The sequence below is a fragment of the Suillus discolor genome (genome assembly GCF_016758755.1).
Source record: "Suillus discolor strain FC423 chromosome Unknown F5147scaffold_12, whole genome shotgun sequence".
Classification (NCBI taxonomy): Eukaryota; Fungi; Basidiomycota; class Agaricomycetes; order Boletales; family Suillaceae; genus Suillus; species Suillus discolor.
In genome coordinates, this window is record NW_024541259.1 from 395,242 (window position 1) to 413,135 (window position 17,894).

General features: G+C 47.9%; 5 protein-coding genes across 5 annotated transcripts; 3 read left to right on the forward strand and 2 right to left on the reverse strand.

Annotated features, from left to right (window-relative positions):
* Window positions 1-1,282: 1,282 nt before the first annotated feature.
* On the forward strand, window positions 1,283-3,198 carry F5147DRAFT_608165 (cytochrome P450; the record flags this gene model as incomplete). Its single annotated transcript, XM_041432376.1, has 11 exons — window positions 1,283-1,356; window positions 1,410-1,506; window positions 1,561-1,697; window positions 1,747-1,875; window positions 1,928-2,177; window positions 2,227-2,349; window positions 2,396-2,498; window positions 2,552-2,638; window positions 2,695-2,776; window positions 2,833-2,955; window positions 3,012-3,198. Coding segments are annotated over exons 1-11 (1,332 nt in total), but the record flags the coding sequence as incomplete, so codon positions are not given.
* A 699-nt stretch (window positions 3,199-3,897) lies between these two features.
* On the forward strand, window positions 3,898-4,963 carry F5147DRAFT_681380 (uncharacterized protein). Its single transcript, XM_041436377.1, has 3 exons — window positions 3,898-4,224; window positions 4,272-4,631; window positions 4,691-4,963. Exons 1-3 carry the CDS (start codon window positions 3,971-3,973, stop codon window positions 4,740-4,742), a joined length of 666 nt encoding a protein of 221 aa, XP_041295910.1. The 5' UTR covers window positions 3,898-3,970; the 3' UTR covers window positions 4,743-4,963.
* A 1,629-nt stretch (window positions 4,964-6,592) lies between these two features.
* On the reverse strand, window positions 6,593-10,092 carry F5147DRAFT_681385 (glucose inhibited division protein A-domain-containing protein). Its single transcript, XM_041436378.1, has 17 exons — window positions 9,750-10,092; window positions 9,503-9,700; window positions 9,394-9,449; window positions 9,163-9,337; window positions 9,036-9,110; window positions 8,743-8,957; window positions 8,590-8,692; window positions 8,446-8,541; window positions 8,247-8,396; window positions 8,173-8,198; window positions 7,932-8,118; window positions 7,793-7,870; window positions 7,625-7,734; window positions 7,525-7,574; window positions 7,359-7,474; window positions 7,149-7,306; window positions 6,593-7,097 (listed from the first exon to the last, which is right to left on the reverse strand). The coding sequence occupies exons 1-17, from the start codon at window positions 9,946-9,948 to the stop codon at window positions 7,002-7,004; spliced, it is 2,088 nt and encodes a 695-aa protein (XP_041295911.1). The 5' UTR covers window positions 9,949-10,092; the 3' UTR covers window positions 6,593-7,001.
* Window positions 10,093-10,881: 789 nt separating this feature from the next.
* On the forward strand, window positions 10,882-13,537 carry F5147DRAFT_650452 (uncharacterized protein; the record flags this gene model as incomplete). The annotated part of the gene is made up of 15 exons (XM_041433451.1): window positions 10,882-10,911; window positions 10,960-10,975; window positions 11,022-11,204; window positions 11,252-11,326; window positions 11,406-11,469; window positions 11,665-11,727; window positions 11,964-12,059; window positions 12,150-12,213; window positions 12,278-12,458; window positions 12,612-12,659; window positions 12,758-12,801; window positions 12,853-12,868; window positions 13,088-13,157; window positions 13,254-13,368; window positions 13,436-13,537. 15 exons carry the CDS (start codon window positions 10,882-10,884, stop codon window positions 13,535-13,537), a joined length of 1,167 nt encoding a protein of 388 aa, XP_041295912.1.
* Window positions 13,538-14,478: 941 nt separating this feature from the next.
* On the reverse strand, window positions 14,479-17,304 carry F5147DRAFT_681415 (cytochrome P450 monooxygenase CYP63). Its single transcript, XM_041436379.1, has 10 exons — window positions 16,709-17,304; window positions 16,556-16,644; window positions 16,467-16,509; window positions 16,399-16,410; window positions 15,827-16,343; window positions 15,712-15,767; window positions 15,518-15,653; window positions 15,157-15,464; window positions 14,894-15,088; window positions 14,479-14,836 (listed from the first exon to the last, which is right to left on the reverse strand). Exons 1-10 carry the CDS (start codon window positions 17,093-17,095, stop codon window positions 14,795-14,797), a joined length of 1,785 nt encoding a protein of 594 aa, XP_041295913.1. The 5' UTR covers window positions 17,096-17,304; the 3' UTR covers window positions 14,479-14,794.
* Window positions 17,305-17,894: the final 590 nt, after the last annotated feature.

The window sequence follows — 17,894 nt, forward strand, 5'->3', positions numbered from 1 at the left end:
CAATGGTCGGAAAGGCTGAGCGTGTGTTTGATTTGCCTAGACATTTGCGGCATTTGCAGTCACATTCATAATGGCTATGATCATGATGTGTTTCGAAGAGCTGACGAGGCACTTCTATATGTAATACCTGAGTCAGCCAATTCAACATCGTTTGTCGTTAATATTCTCTTTCGGCTTATATCAACTGACCTCTCAATTCCACTCCCTTCGTATCCGTCTTTCTCGATTGGGTTGGCGAGTGGAATCGATCTGATATTAGAGACGTTCAGAGGGAACCGAGAAACCTCAAGGCTGTACTTTCGCGATTTGGATAGCCTCTTACCCCATCTTCCGTGCCATTCAGCCGCCAGCGAACTCTTTGCAATACAGCTCATATCAATATGCTGAGATACGATATCCTCCAACGCACGCACATCTTTTTTCGCTGTCGCCAGTTCAAGATAGTCCAAAATACGTGGACCCTTTTCCTTCGCAAAGCTTCCCGCCCTTCGCTCCAAAAAGACCTTCAGGCGTTCACAATCAGACGAAGCAAGACACAGGTGGGTAAGCACAGGGGCCGGGCTGCTGGTTTTTGAATCAATATTGAGTGCATCGAGGAAACACCGCTCCAGGTTGATGAGAGCCAGGCGTCGAAGTCGCGAGCATTTCTGTAGCATGCGGTAAGCTAGAAAAACAGGAGCCTCATGCAATTTTTTCAGAGGATCGTTGTCTTGCCACAAGAGGTTGGAGACCAAAGGTGTCCCATCCGCCGAGTCTCGTTATTCCTAAAATCTCCTATTAGGCAGACGTACAAAGTTCTATTTTCAGAATGATGACCCACTTTACTTCCCCCGAACCTCTATAACTGGCAATCCAACGGGTCATCGAGAACAACGTGAAGATCTACCTTAATCTTCAGATGCGTGTCGAGATGTCTTGGAACATGCGCGTCCACTACTAACTTATCACCAAGGTGGTCACATCAGGTTCCTATACTATACGAAGACCGTACTGATACGTGAACTCACGCAGGTGACCCGATTAATCCGCGCAGGTGTCCGATTCGTGTCTGTAGAAGGTATAAGTAAGTCGGTGTAATCATGCACTCTAATCTCACCCTACACGTCGCTCATCACAGTAAGTCACCACCTCTCTGTTCTGAAGTACTTAACGTCTTGCAAATAGCGGAGTATCTGAATCGTGACTAGCAACAAGCCAGACCATTTCAATGGCGATTATCATTGCCGCATGCACCCTTGTCATTATCTTAGCCAGCGTCTGGATAGTGAAACAACGATACCAGGCCGCAAGACGGTTGCCGTTACCGCCTGGACCATCTGGACGTTGGCTATTAGGAAATGCGATGCCAAAGTCATCGTAAGTCATTTTCAAGGGACACCAACATGAGCTCTATCTAACCCCTCACGCAGTGTGCCGTTTCACTTCGCGAGATGGACAGAACAATACGGACCTGTGTTCTCGCTCAAACAAGGCCCTAGGATTTTCGTAATTATAGGACGTCATCAGGTCAGCATAAAACAATACATTGTCTGGTCAGACATGAAGTATATCACGTCACAGGCTGCAGTGGATATCATGGAAAAAGAGGGAGCAAATGTTGCCGACCGCCCACGCTCTGTTGCAGTGCACGAGACGTTGTCTGAAGGGTTCAGAGTGATCCTTGAGGGCGATACTGAGAGATGGCGCCGGATGCGCAGGTACGCATCGTGTCTCTACCAGGTGCGATCAGTGAGACTAAACGTAAAGCAGGATCTTGCATGCAAACTTGCAACCTAAGGTTGTGGAGACCCATGAGCCCATGCAGACCAGGCATGCGAAGAATGTGGTTCTAAATATCTTAAATGATCCAAAGAACCACCAGAGACATGCCATGAGGTACGAACACCAGCTCTCGGTCGCGGTACAGGTGGTAATCCGAGGATTTTAGTTATTCGGCTTCCGTGACCATGTCCATCACTTACGGAAAAATTACTCCGACTTCATATGCAGATCCTGAAGTCGTTGACATGAATAGGTTTTCTGCGCGTCTTGGTCAAGCTGTGAAGCCGGGAGCATATCTTGTGGATGCGTATCCAATCCTGCGTTTCGTACCAGGCTACCTGAGTCAGCTGAAGGCATGGAACAGAGAAGAAATGGTTTTCTATAACGAGCAGTTAGACGCAGTGCGAAGACAGATGGTTCGTGATTTTCTTGTGATGATAGATGTGCTCGCTCACCACTGTGAAGCGTGAGGGGACTGCAATGCCATCCTTTGCGAGGTTCATGTTAGAGCACCAGGAACAATACCAGATCGGAGATAAGGAACTGGCATTCCTTGGAGGAGTGATGTTTGGGGCCGGTACTGATGCTGTAAGTTCTTACATCGCATCGCGTCCTCACTCGACAACTGTTGTAGACTACGTCCGCAATCACAATTATGATGATGGCTGCTGCCACTCATACAGATGCGCAGGCTCGCGTACAAGAGGAACTCGATGACGTCGTGGGGCGTACGCAGCGTAGGTCATCCCTTTTCTTTATCCGTCTACCGACTGAGATAGCTCCTGATTAGTGCCGACGCTTGCTGATCAGGAAATGCTGCCGCAGGTTACCGCGTTCATGCTCGAGAGTCTCAGGTGGAGACCTGTCAGTTTTGGAGGTACGTTTTATTTCAGTTGTGATGACGCGATGTCGAACGACCACCTTGCACTGCAGGCTTTGCGCATCGCGCGAGTAAGGACATCATTTGGAAGAACTACCTCATTCCTGCAGGTGCGACTGTTATTGGCAACCATTGGTCAGTACGCAATCATTTTCGTCATCTCACCTTTGGGTCTGACGCTCGTGCTTCAGGGCTATCGCAAACGATCCTGAAGTCTTCCCCGAACCACACAGGTTTAATCCTCAGCGTTGGATTGACGATGCAGGTCGCGTGCACGATGATCTCCGGTTTTTCACTTTTGGCTTTGGCCGTCGGTGAGTAGTATCGTTCATCTCTCGACCGTTTCTTATGCCTTACTTGAAAATGTCAGAGTGTGTCCCGGTCAATATATCGCGAATCGGTCGATCTTCATCAATACGGCTCTCATTCTGTGGGCTTTCCGCCTTTCGGAGAATCCTGCAGCGAAGATTGACACGCTTGCATTCTCGGACACTTCGAACATACAAGCTGCTCCGTTTGAGATATGCTTTGAGAAGAGGATCGACGAGAACGTGATCAGGGAGCTATGCGCACCGGGCAAATAAAAGGTGTTTATTCTAGAAACTTGAATTTTTGTGCGAAGGAGTTCGTCTTGCGTTTTTTCGTTGTCTATCCGACAGGATTCCGACTCAAACTCATCGTTACACCCAACTTTGTATATCTGTAAACAGGCAGGATTGTAATCATGAACTGGCTCCACTTGGTGTTACCACGCATCAAGCATCGAGAGATACACTGCGATACCCTCCGAGTTGCGTGGCTGATCGTGAACCGTTTACTACAGACAGCCCCCGGACAAAATGAGGTATGGTACTGAAGTGTTATCCTTTCACCGTTCAATTACTCCGCCGCCCCACATGCGCTTTCTTTTTCTAGCTGGCTGAGACGAAGAGCAGACAACTTGACTTTGCTCTCAAAAAGTTTCATTGTGTGCTTCCCACTCTCGCGGTTCCGGTCACCGTCACGAGTTTTCGACGCGGCTGACCAATGCAGAGTACCCCGGAATGATAGTAGCAGCTGTGATAGAACGGGCCTCCAAGTGTATTTCAATGTCCGACGTGCCGTCTGTTAGCCACCAGCTTTGCCGCCGTTCTTGCCGTAGTGCGTGCCGGACTTTCTGCGCCGGAGGGGCGGTTTCAGGGATGTTGCGCGTCATTGTCACGTGTTTCTAAAATCAAAGCTTTCAAACCAAGTACTTTAAATTGGACAACGCGTACGCCGCGGTCAGGTTTGCCCTTTGACCGACACTACATTGAGCCTGAGTGCCGCTCGAGAGCCTCAATAGCATTAATGCGTGCGCCAACCCCGCAGTTGTCTCTCACATCTTCGATACCTTCGAGCAGGAAACATGCGTTCAAGAAAAGAAAACTCAGCCATGCTATTCAATCGTCCACGCGCCACGACACAGGGTCATGTCCCTCGAAGGCAGACCAATCACCAACACCAAATGCACATAAAGCCTCGACTTTGTCATGCTCTTCATGTCACCGTGTGTTATCTGCATCAATGAGGTCTGGTGCAGGTGCAGGCGCAACTTGTGCAATGTGGGTGGCCTCTAACTGTTCGTCTGTCAAATCTGATAAAATTTCAGGTGTGGATCAGCTATATGTGCTGTTTGTTCTCGCACATGCTCCTCGATGTTACGACAATCCTCGTTCCCGCCAACACCGGCATTAACACGTTGTCCCTCTCTGTCAGGATCGCCGTCGCCGTCACCTTCCGGATCTCCCAAACGAGCTGCATTAAGTCTAAACATCTCCACTATGAACTGTAGTATACTCCTCTCTCCATCTTCTGGCAAGCGGAAGAAGTCTTCAGAAAAGGATGACATTGATGTAGACTATCCTTCGAAATCTCGAGGCACACTTTTCGGGCTAGACGATGGAGCTCTCCTTGTTCCTGGATGTGGTCGACTTATCTGCAGAACATGCTGCGTGGAGAGTGCTCAGAAGTAAGCTTTTGATGACTAATGTTGCGTTGAACGACGATTGAGGTCTTTTCTAATCGCAGCGATGGGACTCTTTGTGTAGATTGTTACGCCGTTGTTGAAAACGTGTTGTAGAATGAGGAACAGTCTTATCATGAGGAGCCTCTCATAATTTCCGGAGGACCCTTCGATTATACCGACATCATCTGCATTGTCAATGCTTTGCTTGCTTGCTTTGTTACTCAGATTATTGCACGCCACAGTGATTCCTCATATTGTATACTATGCATTCATTACCCTATTTTTGCAAGCACTCATTCACTAGATGGAGAATGGAAACATTTTTGGCGAAGCTTTGTGATGTTGTATTGTTGAATTGCGAGGTTTTACTTCATTATCCTTGAAACGAGCACGGTAGATTGGATGAACGGGATGTTGGCATGCGGGGGAACGCAGAGTCCGTGCATCCGACGGACGCATTGTCCTAGCTGGAAGGGGCAGACAGCCTCGCGCCAAGGGTGCGTTATGCTATCATTGGTAACGTTGATTGCCGTGATGTACGAGATCACGATAGCGGTTCAGATGGCCCGAGAGCTGTTGCAGAGATGCTGCGCATGGGTATTCTGACAGCTCTTGAGGTGATGCTGCAAGAAGAGGCTCTGCAGGATCTCCGCAGATTCTGATGTCAGGCGAAAGAGTCCCTAATGGTACATTCCACCATATAGTTCCCGCGATAAACCCTTTCCCCTCAGGCTGATCGAGCCCACCCTACTAGTATTTGTAGCAGGCTTGCAACCGTGACATCGGACCAGCGTCGAGTTATCCTGTTGATGCGTAATGAACGACGCCAAGAGTTACACAAGAGCTTGGGGCATCAGCCGCAGCAGTACGTGTTACTAGATCCGAGCTCCGGCTCGTCGGGTTTGAAGTGGTCTTGACCAGGACCGTACCAAACCCGGACGGAAGAATGTTTAGTCGCATCATAGTATTATTCCTGTGACAAAGGAAGAATATTTGATATCGGTGAGCTGTGACAAGTAGTGACGCTTCAAAGTGCTGAGGCGGTCGATTGCCAGCTCGTCATCAGGATTCGGATAATTGGAGTATGCCTTCAGCTAGAGGCAGAAAATCTCCGCAAACCAGAAGTCCTATCCAATCTAGCAGCTTTGTATCTCACAGACAAGCTCCTCGTGCTGAAAGTCAACGTCTCCAAGGAGGAAGACATTGCCTCGGACGCGGCATTTTCCCACATGGGGGAGGTCTTCCGATAGCTAGATTGCGTGTTCAAAAATGAAGGCTACGGAATTCTTGCCGGAGAATTAGAAGGCACGCCTGATGATAAAGCGCATGAGATTTCTCAATCAAACTTCTGGGGCGCGACGAACATCAGTCGTGCTGCAGTCAAGTTTTTCAGAGAGTTGAACGAACCTGGAAAGGGGGAGGTGCTCTTCCAAATGGGCTCGACTACATTGACCCACTTCCCAGTTTGGGTTGTTATGCTGCGACACGAGTGGCATACTTCAAGCTTCAATGATTGATCCAATGCTAATTTTCAATTCTATGGCAGCAAACACGGTGGACCACTTGATATATAGAAAATATTGAGAATGACTCGACAGCTGTACAGCACTGGAGGACTTCTCAAATTGCCTCGCAAGAGAGCTGCTACCTTCGTGGAACATGATAAGGCACGTCGTTCTAACAATCAATAGATGCGTAGTACTCACAAAAAGCTAGATGTGCACCATGGAATCTCAGGCTGGCGGCTTCAAAATTGATGTAATAAAAAGTATGGAGCTGATACTGCAACATCCGGTATATGCCAACGAGTCCTCGGCGACTTCCGCGCGACGCCGCATCATTGACAGCACGAAATTCGAGAGCATGGTGTACAATGTCGGAGATATAGAACATTTCACACAGGCTGTCTACCAGATTGTTCGGACGGGGAAGATCCCCTAGCACTTGTTGATGGGTTTGGATGCCATCGAGATGCTAGCCACCAAGACCGACGGCTGAGGCGACGCCATGGTGAAGAGCTGTGAATAGCATTGCCTGGAGCGCCAGTTATAAGTATTATCCTATTTTGTTTTTGTTTTTCTGATTAGTGGGGCCAGATAATCAAACCATAAATGAATGAAGATAGTCGTTACGGAAATCCTTCTGTACAATGGAACTTGTCATATGCAGTGCTTTTCAGACGTAGCGATATCAATATAAGACATCCTGGTGCAAACAGAAGACAAAGGTGATGAACGTTTGAATGGTGATGATTAGATGTCGTTGTCGACAGTGAATAGCGATGCCCTGTGAAAACAGTCATGCAGTTGCAGCCTTCACAGGAGGCCAGTGATCAACCAAATGTACCGCTTCAACTTGCTCCTCATTAATAGGTTATAGTGCGTTAGCTGCTCGCCATGTCCTCTTGGCATGCTTCAGCAGGTAGATCGCAGAAGTGGGAGTCATGCCTTCCATGCGTTTGACAGCACCCTAACGCACGATCAATTAAGCATCGCACTACATCGTCAAAACAGAGCTCACCAAAGTTGTGGGCCTAACCCTCTGTAAGCGCTCCCTCACCTCCTCGCTCAATCCTTGCACTTTGGAGTAGTCCATACCAGGATCTAGTTGCAGCGATTCATCGGCATGGAATAATGCAAGGTCTGCTTGCTGTCGCGGGAGGTGAGGAGCGTAGGATGCTATTTCAAAGTCCATTGGCATGTTGAAATAAAGAACGGCAAGACTGTTCACCTTCGATGTCAATCCGCGCTCTAATATGAGGTTCCACAAAATCGAGACCTGGAACAGCTCCGGAACGTACAAGATCGGCTGCGGTCATACCTGGAATCTTCAGCATGTCGTACGCACTATTGCAGAATTCCAGCTGAAGCTACATCATAGAGACGCAACCACGAACCTCCTCATGATACCATCTCGTGAAATATCAAATCCGTATCTCCCCCAACCCTGAGCCTAGATGAATGAAATAATTCAGACAAGCTCGAGACGGCGCTCACCTGCGGACTGAGTACAACGCTTTTGAGGAGCTCAGTGCCTCGCTGTATAGCGTCTCGGTCACTCACAAAGGCTAGCCATCTGTCAGGAGAGATAATTCCAGCAGAATAACCTATATGAATAAACCATTAGATCGTAAAAAACATCAGAGTAGGGTCTGCGGGATGTACCAATCTCAGTTAACCGCATGTCAGCGTTGTCGCTCCTCAGTGACATCCGGTATTCCGAACGAGAAGTGAACATCCGGTCTCCATAAGTGACCAAAATTAGCTTTGCATCAGAAGTGGATAAATTAGAGGTCACTCATACACGGTTCCTCCGCTCCCTTTCCTATTAGATCATCTACCATCACTCCCAGGAATCCATCCGCTCGGGTGAGCGACATCGGGGGATGGCCTCGGGCTGAAAGACCTGCATTAATTCCAGCAAGGCAACCTTGCGCAGCGGCTTCTTCGTAACCTGTCGTGCCGTTTATCTGGCCAGCGAGGTAAAGACCCTATAACAAGTTGCCTCTTAGGCGACAATGACAAGGTACAGATACCGTAGTTACCTTGATGCGTTTTGTTTCCAATGTTGCTTGGGAGATCATGAGTTGATATGAGGTCGCATTCTTATGCAACTCACAGGTCAGCTCGCGGGGATCAACATGATCATATTCAACACCATATGCTGGCCGCAGCATCTTGACTTGTTCAAGACCCGGTATCGTTCTCATCATCGCTTCTTGAAGCTCCTCAGGCATAGAACATGACAACCCGTTGGGATATATCAGGTCTACACAGAAGATTAGGATGCGTAATTTGCATCCGATACTAAAGCACACCTGAATCATATCCTTCTGGCTCAAGCCAGATGGTATGACTGCCCTTGTGTCCAAAACGAGTAATTTTGGCTTCTAGTGAGGGGCAGTATCGCGGACCTATGATATCATGGTAAGAAGGGTAGACAATAGCTAAGGGCTAGAAACCTTTCTTGGTCTCCTGAATATGTACACTGAGATGCATACTCTCCTTGATGAGGTGATGCGTTTCCAGTGTGGTGTGAGTTTGAAAACACGGAATTTGGTTGTCCTATAACAAACTCGGTCCTCATATCTAGTTCATGGACGTCGAAAACTTACAGCATGGTCTACTTCCCGGTGAAGAAATGAAAACGGCTGAGGTTTTTCATCTCCATCTTGCCGTTCCATCTGGCTGAAGTCAATGCTGTGTTTATCTAGCCTTGCAGGCGTGCCGGTTTGCAGGCGTCCAAGTTTGAACCCTGCTGCATTGAGGGATGCAGAAAGACCTGTCGACGGTGCCTCCCCGATACGTCCCGCAGGTATACGACGCATCCCTAAAAAGTGAAAGACAATTCGAGATGAAGATGAAAACATAAGTCATGCAACATAATTTGACTTGAGCCACAACCTACCGATGTGAATTTCGCCGCCGAGAAAGGTCCCAGTACAGATAACGACCTTGGGACACCTGATTACATCTCCTGTCTCTGGAAAAATAGACTGGTGAGGACTTTTGTTATGCAGGCATAGCGCGCGCACCTAGTCGGACGCCCGTCACAGTCCCCCACGTTGACGAGGACGTGGATGTGCAGGGACTGTTGTCAAATACGAGATCAAATACGCTTGCAGCACGTACGTCCAGGTTCGTGTAGCTGAAAAGGATGTCTTGCATATGACGCTTGTAGATTTTACGGTCTACCTGCGCTCTAGGTCCCTGTTTTTTTTTTCAAATGTAATCAGACAGGGCGAGCATCATCCACCACCACTCACCCAAACAGCTGCACCTTTCGAAGCATTGAGCATGCGGAACTGTACTCCAGCTTTATCTGTACAACAAGTTTCAGGTATTTACAGTTATGCCCATCTGCAAGAGACGCACCCGCGATCCTTCCCATAAGGCCATCCAGAGCATCGACTTCCCTCACCAGTGTACCCTTTCCAACACCACCAATAGAAGGATTGCATGAGAGCTCGCCCACAGTATCAATCCGCTGGGTTAGCAGTACTGTTCGTGCGCCTGTACGGGCAGCACCTGCCGCCGCCTCGCAGCCCGCATGTCCTCCACCAATAATACACACTACAGAGAATGTAAGTTGAAACATACAACTTGATAACACGCTGCAAACCATCATATGTATCTTGAATTGAGTTCGAGTTTGAAGTCGCTGCGTGTAGGGCCCGAATACGTGCTTCTCGAGAAGTACGCGAGGGTAGTAGTCTAGTAGATGTGTCCGGTGTGCTGGTATACAGCGATTTCAACGAGCCTCCTGTGCTAAGAAGCCGTCGCCCCCGCAGTAGGGTAGCCCAGCTTCTTCTCGATAGCATTAATATGCACCTGGTGGACGGTTTGCTGGGCAAGTGAAAATTTAGGGATACAAAAAACAGTCTATACGTAGATGATATCGATCAGTCTTTGGAAGGCCTAGGGGTAGCTTGTTATGATATACAAATTCAAAGGCTCGAGACTGTGTTCGAGAGAAGCGTGACGCAAGTTCAAGTTGTCAAAGTTCTAAATTCCTATATCTCACGGGGGACTCCGATAACATATCCAAAACAAGTATCTCTCCGAAATTTCTAACTTAATACAACAGAGACGCGACTCGCGATGTGGGAACTTTAACCATCATGTATCACTTTCTCGCATAGAGGATTGATTGTCTCTCAAAGTCTCATAGAACTTCAATTATAGCCTGTAAAGTGAGCAGAGTGCAGTTGGAGCGGGGCGTCCCATCAGACCTGGGCAGGTCCGGGCGTAGTAGCAGGTGTCCTGGCGCGGTGGTAGGAGTCCTGGCTCGTACTCGGTAGTCCTTGCGCGTGTCGTAGTCTGTTCTCGATAGACAGAGCCGTAGCCTCCCGCTATAGAGGTCTGGCCTTGGTTCCCCTTGCAGTCCGTCCCATTACACAGTGCGTCGCGTTGAATCTATCTGTCTTATCGCAGGCATATATAAAGTCCGTATGCCATCCACATGACTGGAACAGGGCACCTGATACTCGTACAAGGTCTAGAACGATGCGATAGAGCGAACAATGGCAAGTTATAGGCCAATCGTACAGCCCTTTAGGACATAGATATAACGTACCTTCGAGGCTTCTAGTTCAAATCTTTAGGTCCCAAACTATAAACCGTGGTCGCCATGCTGAGTTATTCGGATCGCAGTTAATAATTAAGCATAAAAACAATCACCTTGGTCTCTGTTTTTCAAATAGTTCTTTGCCCTCGAATTCAACTGTTTAGCTTCCCCCTATCCACAATTCACGATGCAGCTCACTCTTCTCGCATCCCTTGCTGTCCTTTGAACCTCTGTTTTCGCTGCCCCTGTTGAGAGCCGCGATCAGGCTGATGTCATCACCTGTGCGTGCCCAAACTCGTTCTAAGCATACGAACTGACAATGTGTAGATGTGGAGAACGTCTTGAACGACGCCGATGTCACCGTCGCCAAGCGTGCGCGTGAGGACTTGGCTGACGTCATCGGTGGTATGGCATTTCCTGCAACTCACAATTCGCTGCTGAAGGTTTTGAACAACAATCTTGATGTGAACGGTCTGACCAAGCGCGAAGGCTTGGCTAACGTCATCGTTGGTATGGGATTTCCTGAAGTTCAAAGTTTGTCGCTGAAGGTTTTCCAGACATCGAGGACGATTTGGATAATCTCAATGTAAACGTTCTTACCAAGCGGCAGTATTTGATCGGCGTCGACGTCAGTAAGTACTATTCACGTGATTTGGTTTAACTTTCTTTACCCACAGCTGTTGACGATGTTCTCACCGATGCTGATATCAGCATCCTTTAGTCGGTTGATGTGGGATCTCTGGTCATGGATTTTTGCGTCTGCTTCATCACATTTGTAAGTATACCCACTACCTTTGTCCCGACCTACCATCAGTCAAATCTAAGTCACTCGTTATTAGTTTCTTGTATTGTCTACTCTAAACCTTTGCACCCTCCCACCACTCCCTCTCTCAGAAAACAAAACGTTTAACTCATTTTGATTCGTCAACCTTTTGCCCGTTGTACTGTGTTCGCTTCCTAAAGTTTCAAGACTCACTCGTAGCAATCTGATCGGTGCCCACCCGCCCATCTCAGCTCACCTTGAAACCCTTAGGTTCGTGCACTTGCATCGGGCCGAGAAGCCCTACGGACTTTTGCCCAAAACATCACTCCTTCGTTTAGATTAGCTCACATTGAAGTTTTCTTGTATCTAAGCAACCTCGAATTCACCTTTCACCTCCCACAAACACGCAGCGTCGAAAGGCATAGATGGTTGAGGTGGGATATCTCTGGTCGTGGATCTTTGCGTCTGCTTCATCACATACCCACTATGACGTACAATTATTCCAGACTTCGGCGATTGTTTGGCGGGATTCACACATTACATAGGTCAAGACGCGTGGCAGTGGATGCATTGATGAGGTCGAAGCTCCGCTGGAAATTACCGTGCGTTCACAATTTGTACTTGGACCAGCCTATGATAGCAATGCCCAAGGAGCCTGAACTTATTAACAAGTACTCCTACGATATATACAGTCCAAAATACTGCGTCTTGGATTACTGCAAAGAGGCCCGACAATGGCTCCCCAACAAGTCACAGGTAACGGTCTTACCGGCCGAAAAGTCGAAGTCAGATAAATTTCGTCATGATGATGATTCAAAAGTTGTTCCCAAGCACTTCCATCATGTCTACCAATGTTGTCGACGTTTCTGGCGAGAAAGATACCCCGAGACCCAATCAATCAATTCAAGCTACTATTCAAAAGTACCTCGTCGGACCCGAGGAACAGAGGCGAGCATACGGGGTTCTCGCCCGCCTACTATTACATGTTACCAGGACTCCGAGTTCGTGTTCTGGTCCCTGGATCCCAACTTGAAGCAGGGAGTTCATTATGAAGTTTGAAGACGAAACCCGGAAAAGATTATTAAAACTCGTAAGTCATTGTGACAGTGCATACCTACGCCTGTTTCTAAATTGCCAATTGAGCTTCGATCTAGACAGTCCCTTAGACTTTGACCCTCCATGGGAGTACGAGGGTGGAACAGGTTCCTGGTCAGTGAAATTGCTGATATTACAAGAATCTCGCACCATTTCGAGCAAGGCTTATTTCTACTATACACTCATAATGGTCTAGCGTGTATAGACTGGGTCAAGTTGGGACAAAGGGACACTACAAATAACGCTCATGTATGAGGCTATATAATTCAAAGAACGAGCAGTCTGCCTTCCTACACATAGTCGTACGGTCGTACAGGTGCGTTTAATCCGTTACTTTCTCGTTTGAAGCAAGGGACCACAATCCCAAACTCACTAGACTAGGGATAGAATATCAACTAGGACGTATCACCTGGTTGTAGATTGATGCAGTGCCGATGCGTTAACTTCTTGATGTAACTGGAGCGCGTGTTGCATCAGTTTTAATCAGTGGCGCACTATTCTTGCCGTATCTTGTTGCATCCTTATCGCATGATAGCCCCAAAATCTGGGCCAGTAGGGCGTGATTGGAGGCGCTGCAGAACGATGTTCGCAATCCGGGTGGGAGAGTGAGTTGGAGTTTCGACCTATTCTATACTTTATTTCTCAACTCCCCCGGACAGAATGTGACTTGTTAAGAAACCTTGGGTGAATTACATCCGCAGCTGGATCAGCAGGGCGGAGAGACTGCAGCCGCCCATTGAGCGCTCACCCCATAATGCTTATTTCAGCGACAACAAAGCTGGATGGTGGTGTATATCCAGCACGAACACGATCATTGTGCGTCACAATGTTCTCTGCCCTGGAATATGACTGTAGTCTCAAATAATCCATATCATTCTATCAGTTAGACGATGTCGGTGATGTGGTCTTCACTGCGTTGCAATGGCTGCTGCGAGCTTGTTCATCCGAGGCTCGTTACCAAAGATTTTTTCGGGCAATATCTTGAATGCACTGAACTGGATTTACTGTGATCGTAACTGTCATGCTGGATGGTGAGTTACTCAGCTGCAATAGTTCAATGATGTTCGCTGAAGCATAATGCAAATGTTTACGAGCGATCCAGAAACGATGGATCGAGTCATTCATGTCCTAAAATCGCGATGCGAAGTTGAAACTCAATTACCCTTGATTCAGAGTAGCTGGTGACCACGTGTCTATCGTGATCCCCGTTCTCGACTACAGATGATTTGCTCATTGACTCCCTCGCATGTTATGGTAAACGTCATCCTTTGAACACATCTTTCTCACATCAATGTGATCGTCTTAAATATGTTATTGGCGAGCCGCATTTCCCTCCACGTTGAAGAAGGCGAACGTTCTACCGATTGTCGCGGGCCCATCAGGCATGGTTCCTTTGCTTCTCGTAAAGTAATACCTGACCAACAATGCGTGGCGTCACTGACGATCTTGGGAAAAAAGTCTTGAGCTTAGCTTGTGTGACCTGCTTGATCGGTTGTCACAGCTTCACCGGTGCGCCCAGTCTGTTCGCCGGTCATTTCTGATCTACACATCCTGCGCAGCCGCGATTGCGACAGTGATTTATCGCCGATCATGTGGCTTTAACATCTAATGATTACACGCTTTTCAAGGGACTCATCTAAGGGCAACCATGAGGTGAGCATGATGCCATGATGGATTCGGGTATGACGGTCACCAGATGGTGCAATTTTTCATTGCAAAGCTGACATGCTACTTTATGATACCTTGAATGCGACTAGTCCATGTGTATCAGGACCCACACGTCCCTCTATTTTAGGTGATGATCCAGTAACCTGAGTTGTGATAGACCCACATGGTGAAAGCGGGCGCTCCAGTCTTTGGTTGTGACATAAGCATCATTCTGTCATCGGACACATTATACGTATATGTCCGAACGTTGTACATCATGGTGGGTGATGGGCCGGGTCATCCTCATCTATACACGTGTCCCCGTATGTTCTGATGGAAGTCATGGATGTACTTGTCCCAGGTATACGGTAGACTAAGGTGAGGCTTATCAATGGGAATCTACATCCTGAAACAGTCCTGAAACATGATGGGAACACGGGGAGGCGCCGCCGACGCCAGATATGTCTAGATTATCTATGGTCCATATACCAGTACAAATGATCCAGTGGGTATGAGATATGCAATAATGACAATATAAGTGAATATTCCCTTAAAAGAGCCCTATAAGTGCATTTGCCAGCAAATAGTAATTACATCAGTGCGGGTGCGCGTCCTTCATTCTTATCCATAAGCCGCCCTATGAGAGAGGTGAGATGATACAGCTAAGACACAAAGCGGAGATAAGATAACGCACTTTGATGAAAAGCGTCATCGTAGCGTCAGGATGAATCATCTCCACCCTTTGTCTGCCGCGACCTAACTTCCACTCCGCGGGTGGCAAGGAGGAAGGGGGTTGTGCATCCGTTGCGAGTGTGAAAGTGTCGAACCGCTGAAGCAGTCGCACAAGGAAGAATGATGCCTCATTGTATGCATAGTTCTGACCAATGCACTAAAAGAGTCAAAGGGCCAAGGGGTCAGGATTTCTTATCAAATTGTAATCACGAAAGGAAATCCTACAATGCGTGGTCCTGCGCTAAATGGAGTGAACATCATCGGATTCGAGGTGAACCGGGCCAATCTCTGAGGATCAATCCATCGCTCAGGATCAAACTCGTCTGCATCAGGCCCCCAAAGTTCTTTGTTGCGCTGCGTCAACAATGACGAGTACCAGATTGTCGTAGACTTCGGTAAATATAACGGTTGCCGGGATTCGGTGAGATAAGTACGATCTGGCAGAGGGAGTGTGCAAGGCTGAGGTCTGGTCTGTCGCGAATTCAACGGGACAGGTGGGTACAGGCGGAGAGTTTCGTCAAGAACCGCTTTGACTGACGAAAGAAGGTCGTTGAGCAAAATTCCACCATATGAAATATAAACTCACCATATTTGAGTTTACGAATTCCTTCGTGGGTAGGAGGATTGTTGCCACACACGTCGAGTACCTCTTGCCGCATCTTGGCCGCGACGCTCGGATATAAGGCCATGAAATATGTCACGTAGGTCAAAAGGCACGCAGTCTGTCAAGCGGAGCTGTCTCATCAGAGAACGAGCGCTGAAGGAAGAAGAGGTACACACAGTATCTCTAGCAGCCAATAGAACATTGAGCAACTGATCACGAATCATTCCAGCGTCTATAGATTGTCGGCGAATGAGGCGCAGAATTCGGGCAAGGAACGAGAAAAACACAGACCTTCGGTACTATCAGCTAGGTGTTCTAAGAAAGTCTTTTCTTCCATGGTATTCCGTATACCACTTTTGTGGGCTAACGCCTTACGATCCAACGTTTGCTTTACTAATGGATCTAGCCATCGTCTGATGACATCCACGTGCGGGGCAGTTTTGTCATCGAAAAGCTCAAAAATGGGCCAAATGAAACCAGTACGACCTCTCATGGTGATTATGCGTTGGACTGCTTCAAAAGCTTGAGCAAATGTTCCCCACGAGTCATCTGTAGTAGCTCCTCTATCACTCTGGAAGCCTGAAGTAGGAACAGGAAGCTTCTTGGACAAGGTATCCAAGTTATGCCCAAAAAGAAAGTCCGAGGCAGCGTCGATGGTGAACCTAGCAAAAAGGTCTTGGACATTACAAGGCTCGTTGCGTGAGGCAAGATTTGATAACACAGCCATCGTGCGGTCCGTGTATTTTTCAAATAACTCGAAATCAGATATGCGATTGCGGGTGAAAAAGGGTCGTGCGAGTGAACGGTGCTATAACGATAGCCTATCAGCCATCAAACAGTGTCAGGTGGTCAGCTTGTCGTACGTATTTCCATTTCTGCATAGTTGTGAGCAAATTGTGACCCAGGTAACAAAGCAGGTCTCGTTTCTCACCTCGTCATCCCGATTGAATATTCCATCGCCTAGAAAGTTTTCTCTGAAATAGAGTTAGGATTGTTTTTTTCGGGTAGTTAGTTGCTTACAATCGCTCTCGTTGTGCAGTGCCTCTCCAGAAATGACCAAATCCTGTTGCTAGCACGCATTTGGAATGTTCTTGATCCATGGTAATGATCTTTCGATAGTGAGCGCGCTCGTCAGTTTGCCAGTAGAGATGATATCTAGACAAGACCACCTACATTGTCAGACCAAAGAAAGCGAGTGTTGAGTGTTGTGCACTGATACTCTTCGAACAGATCAAGGAACGGCTCGCAGATGTACTGAGAGGCGAGCCCTTTCTTGAGTCTGAGCATCACATCAATGTTCCCTGGCCATTTCCCGACAACTCTGGGAATCGGTCTAGCACCAAGTTGCCGTGCTTCCCGTGCTTGAACAAAATCAGAATATTGTACTCTGATAAATACCGCGAGCGGGATGGCCAGGAGATGGGCGGGTATCGACCACCATCCAAGCCGAAGGCTTAACGTCCTACAACACAATGACACAAGCACGGGGGGTACAACTAGTGCTTGAAGGATGTCCTTCAAGATACGAAAGCGATAGTTGGCGTGGCCGGCGAGAGTCATATGTGTAGTGCTCGATAGGGACAGATGAGGGGGTGAAATGAAACTACAGATGCATGATTCTAACTTGAGCCCTTTATGTGCATTTGGGAAGTTGTTCCTTCTCGCCAACACCTGAGTAAATGAAGGAAAGATTATCGACCTGAGTTCGCGACATGATTAACTCCACGCCGATGCGCATGTGAAATTTCTCGATCCGCACCGCGTAATGGAACCGTAGTATGGTCGTAATAATAGGCTGAGCCTTGTCGGTGAACTTCTGACAGCGGCTACAGAGGACCCCGGGTCCCTCGCACCCACATTTCTTCTCACGGTTTAGGTTGTAAGGCTAGCAACTCAGCTGAATCTCATAGCGATGGCCCGGCGCCGGAAATTTTGCGCAAAGCTTATACTATAGTTACGAAAACTCAGTGTGCTTGGTAAGGATATGCCTTGACGTGTTATGATGACAAGAGATGTATCATATGAGATACGGAAACAGGACGGAGGCATAATCTGCGACACGTTCCTTCAGTAAGGAGGAGTACGGCTCTCCGATCTGGCACAAGATGGTCAGGTTCGTGAGATCCCAAGGACCGGTTCAACATCAAAGAAAGCGCCCACTGGCACAACTATGAAACGAGAGCGACTCAGCGGGCCCCGGACCCGGGATAACGTCAATCCTTGGATCAGATCCGGATGAGTAGGAAGCTGCACACCATAGATTCAGATCCAAGCAGGCACAATCAACTGACGACCTACCGCAGCTCACTTCCGATCCTCGTGTAAATTGACGATGTCGTAGTATAAATTATAAATTAGG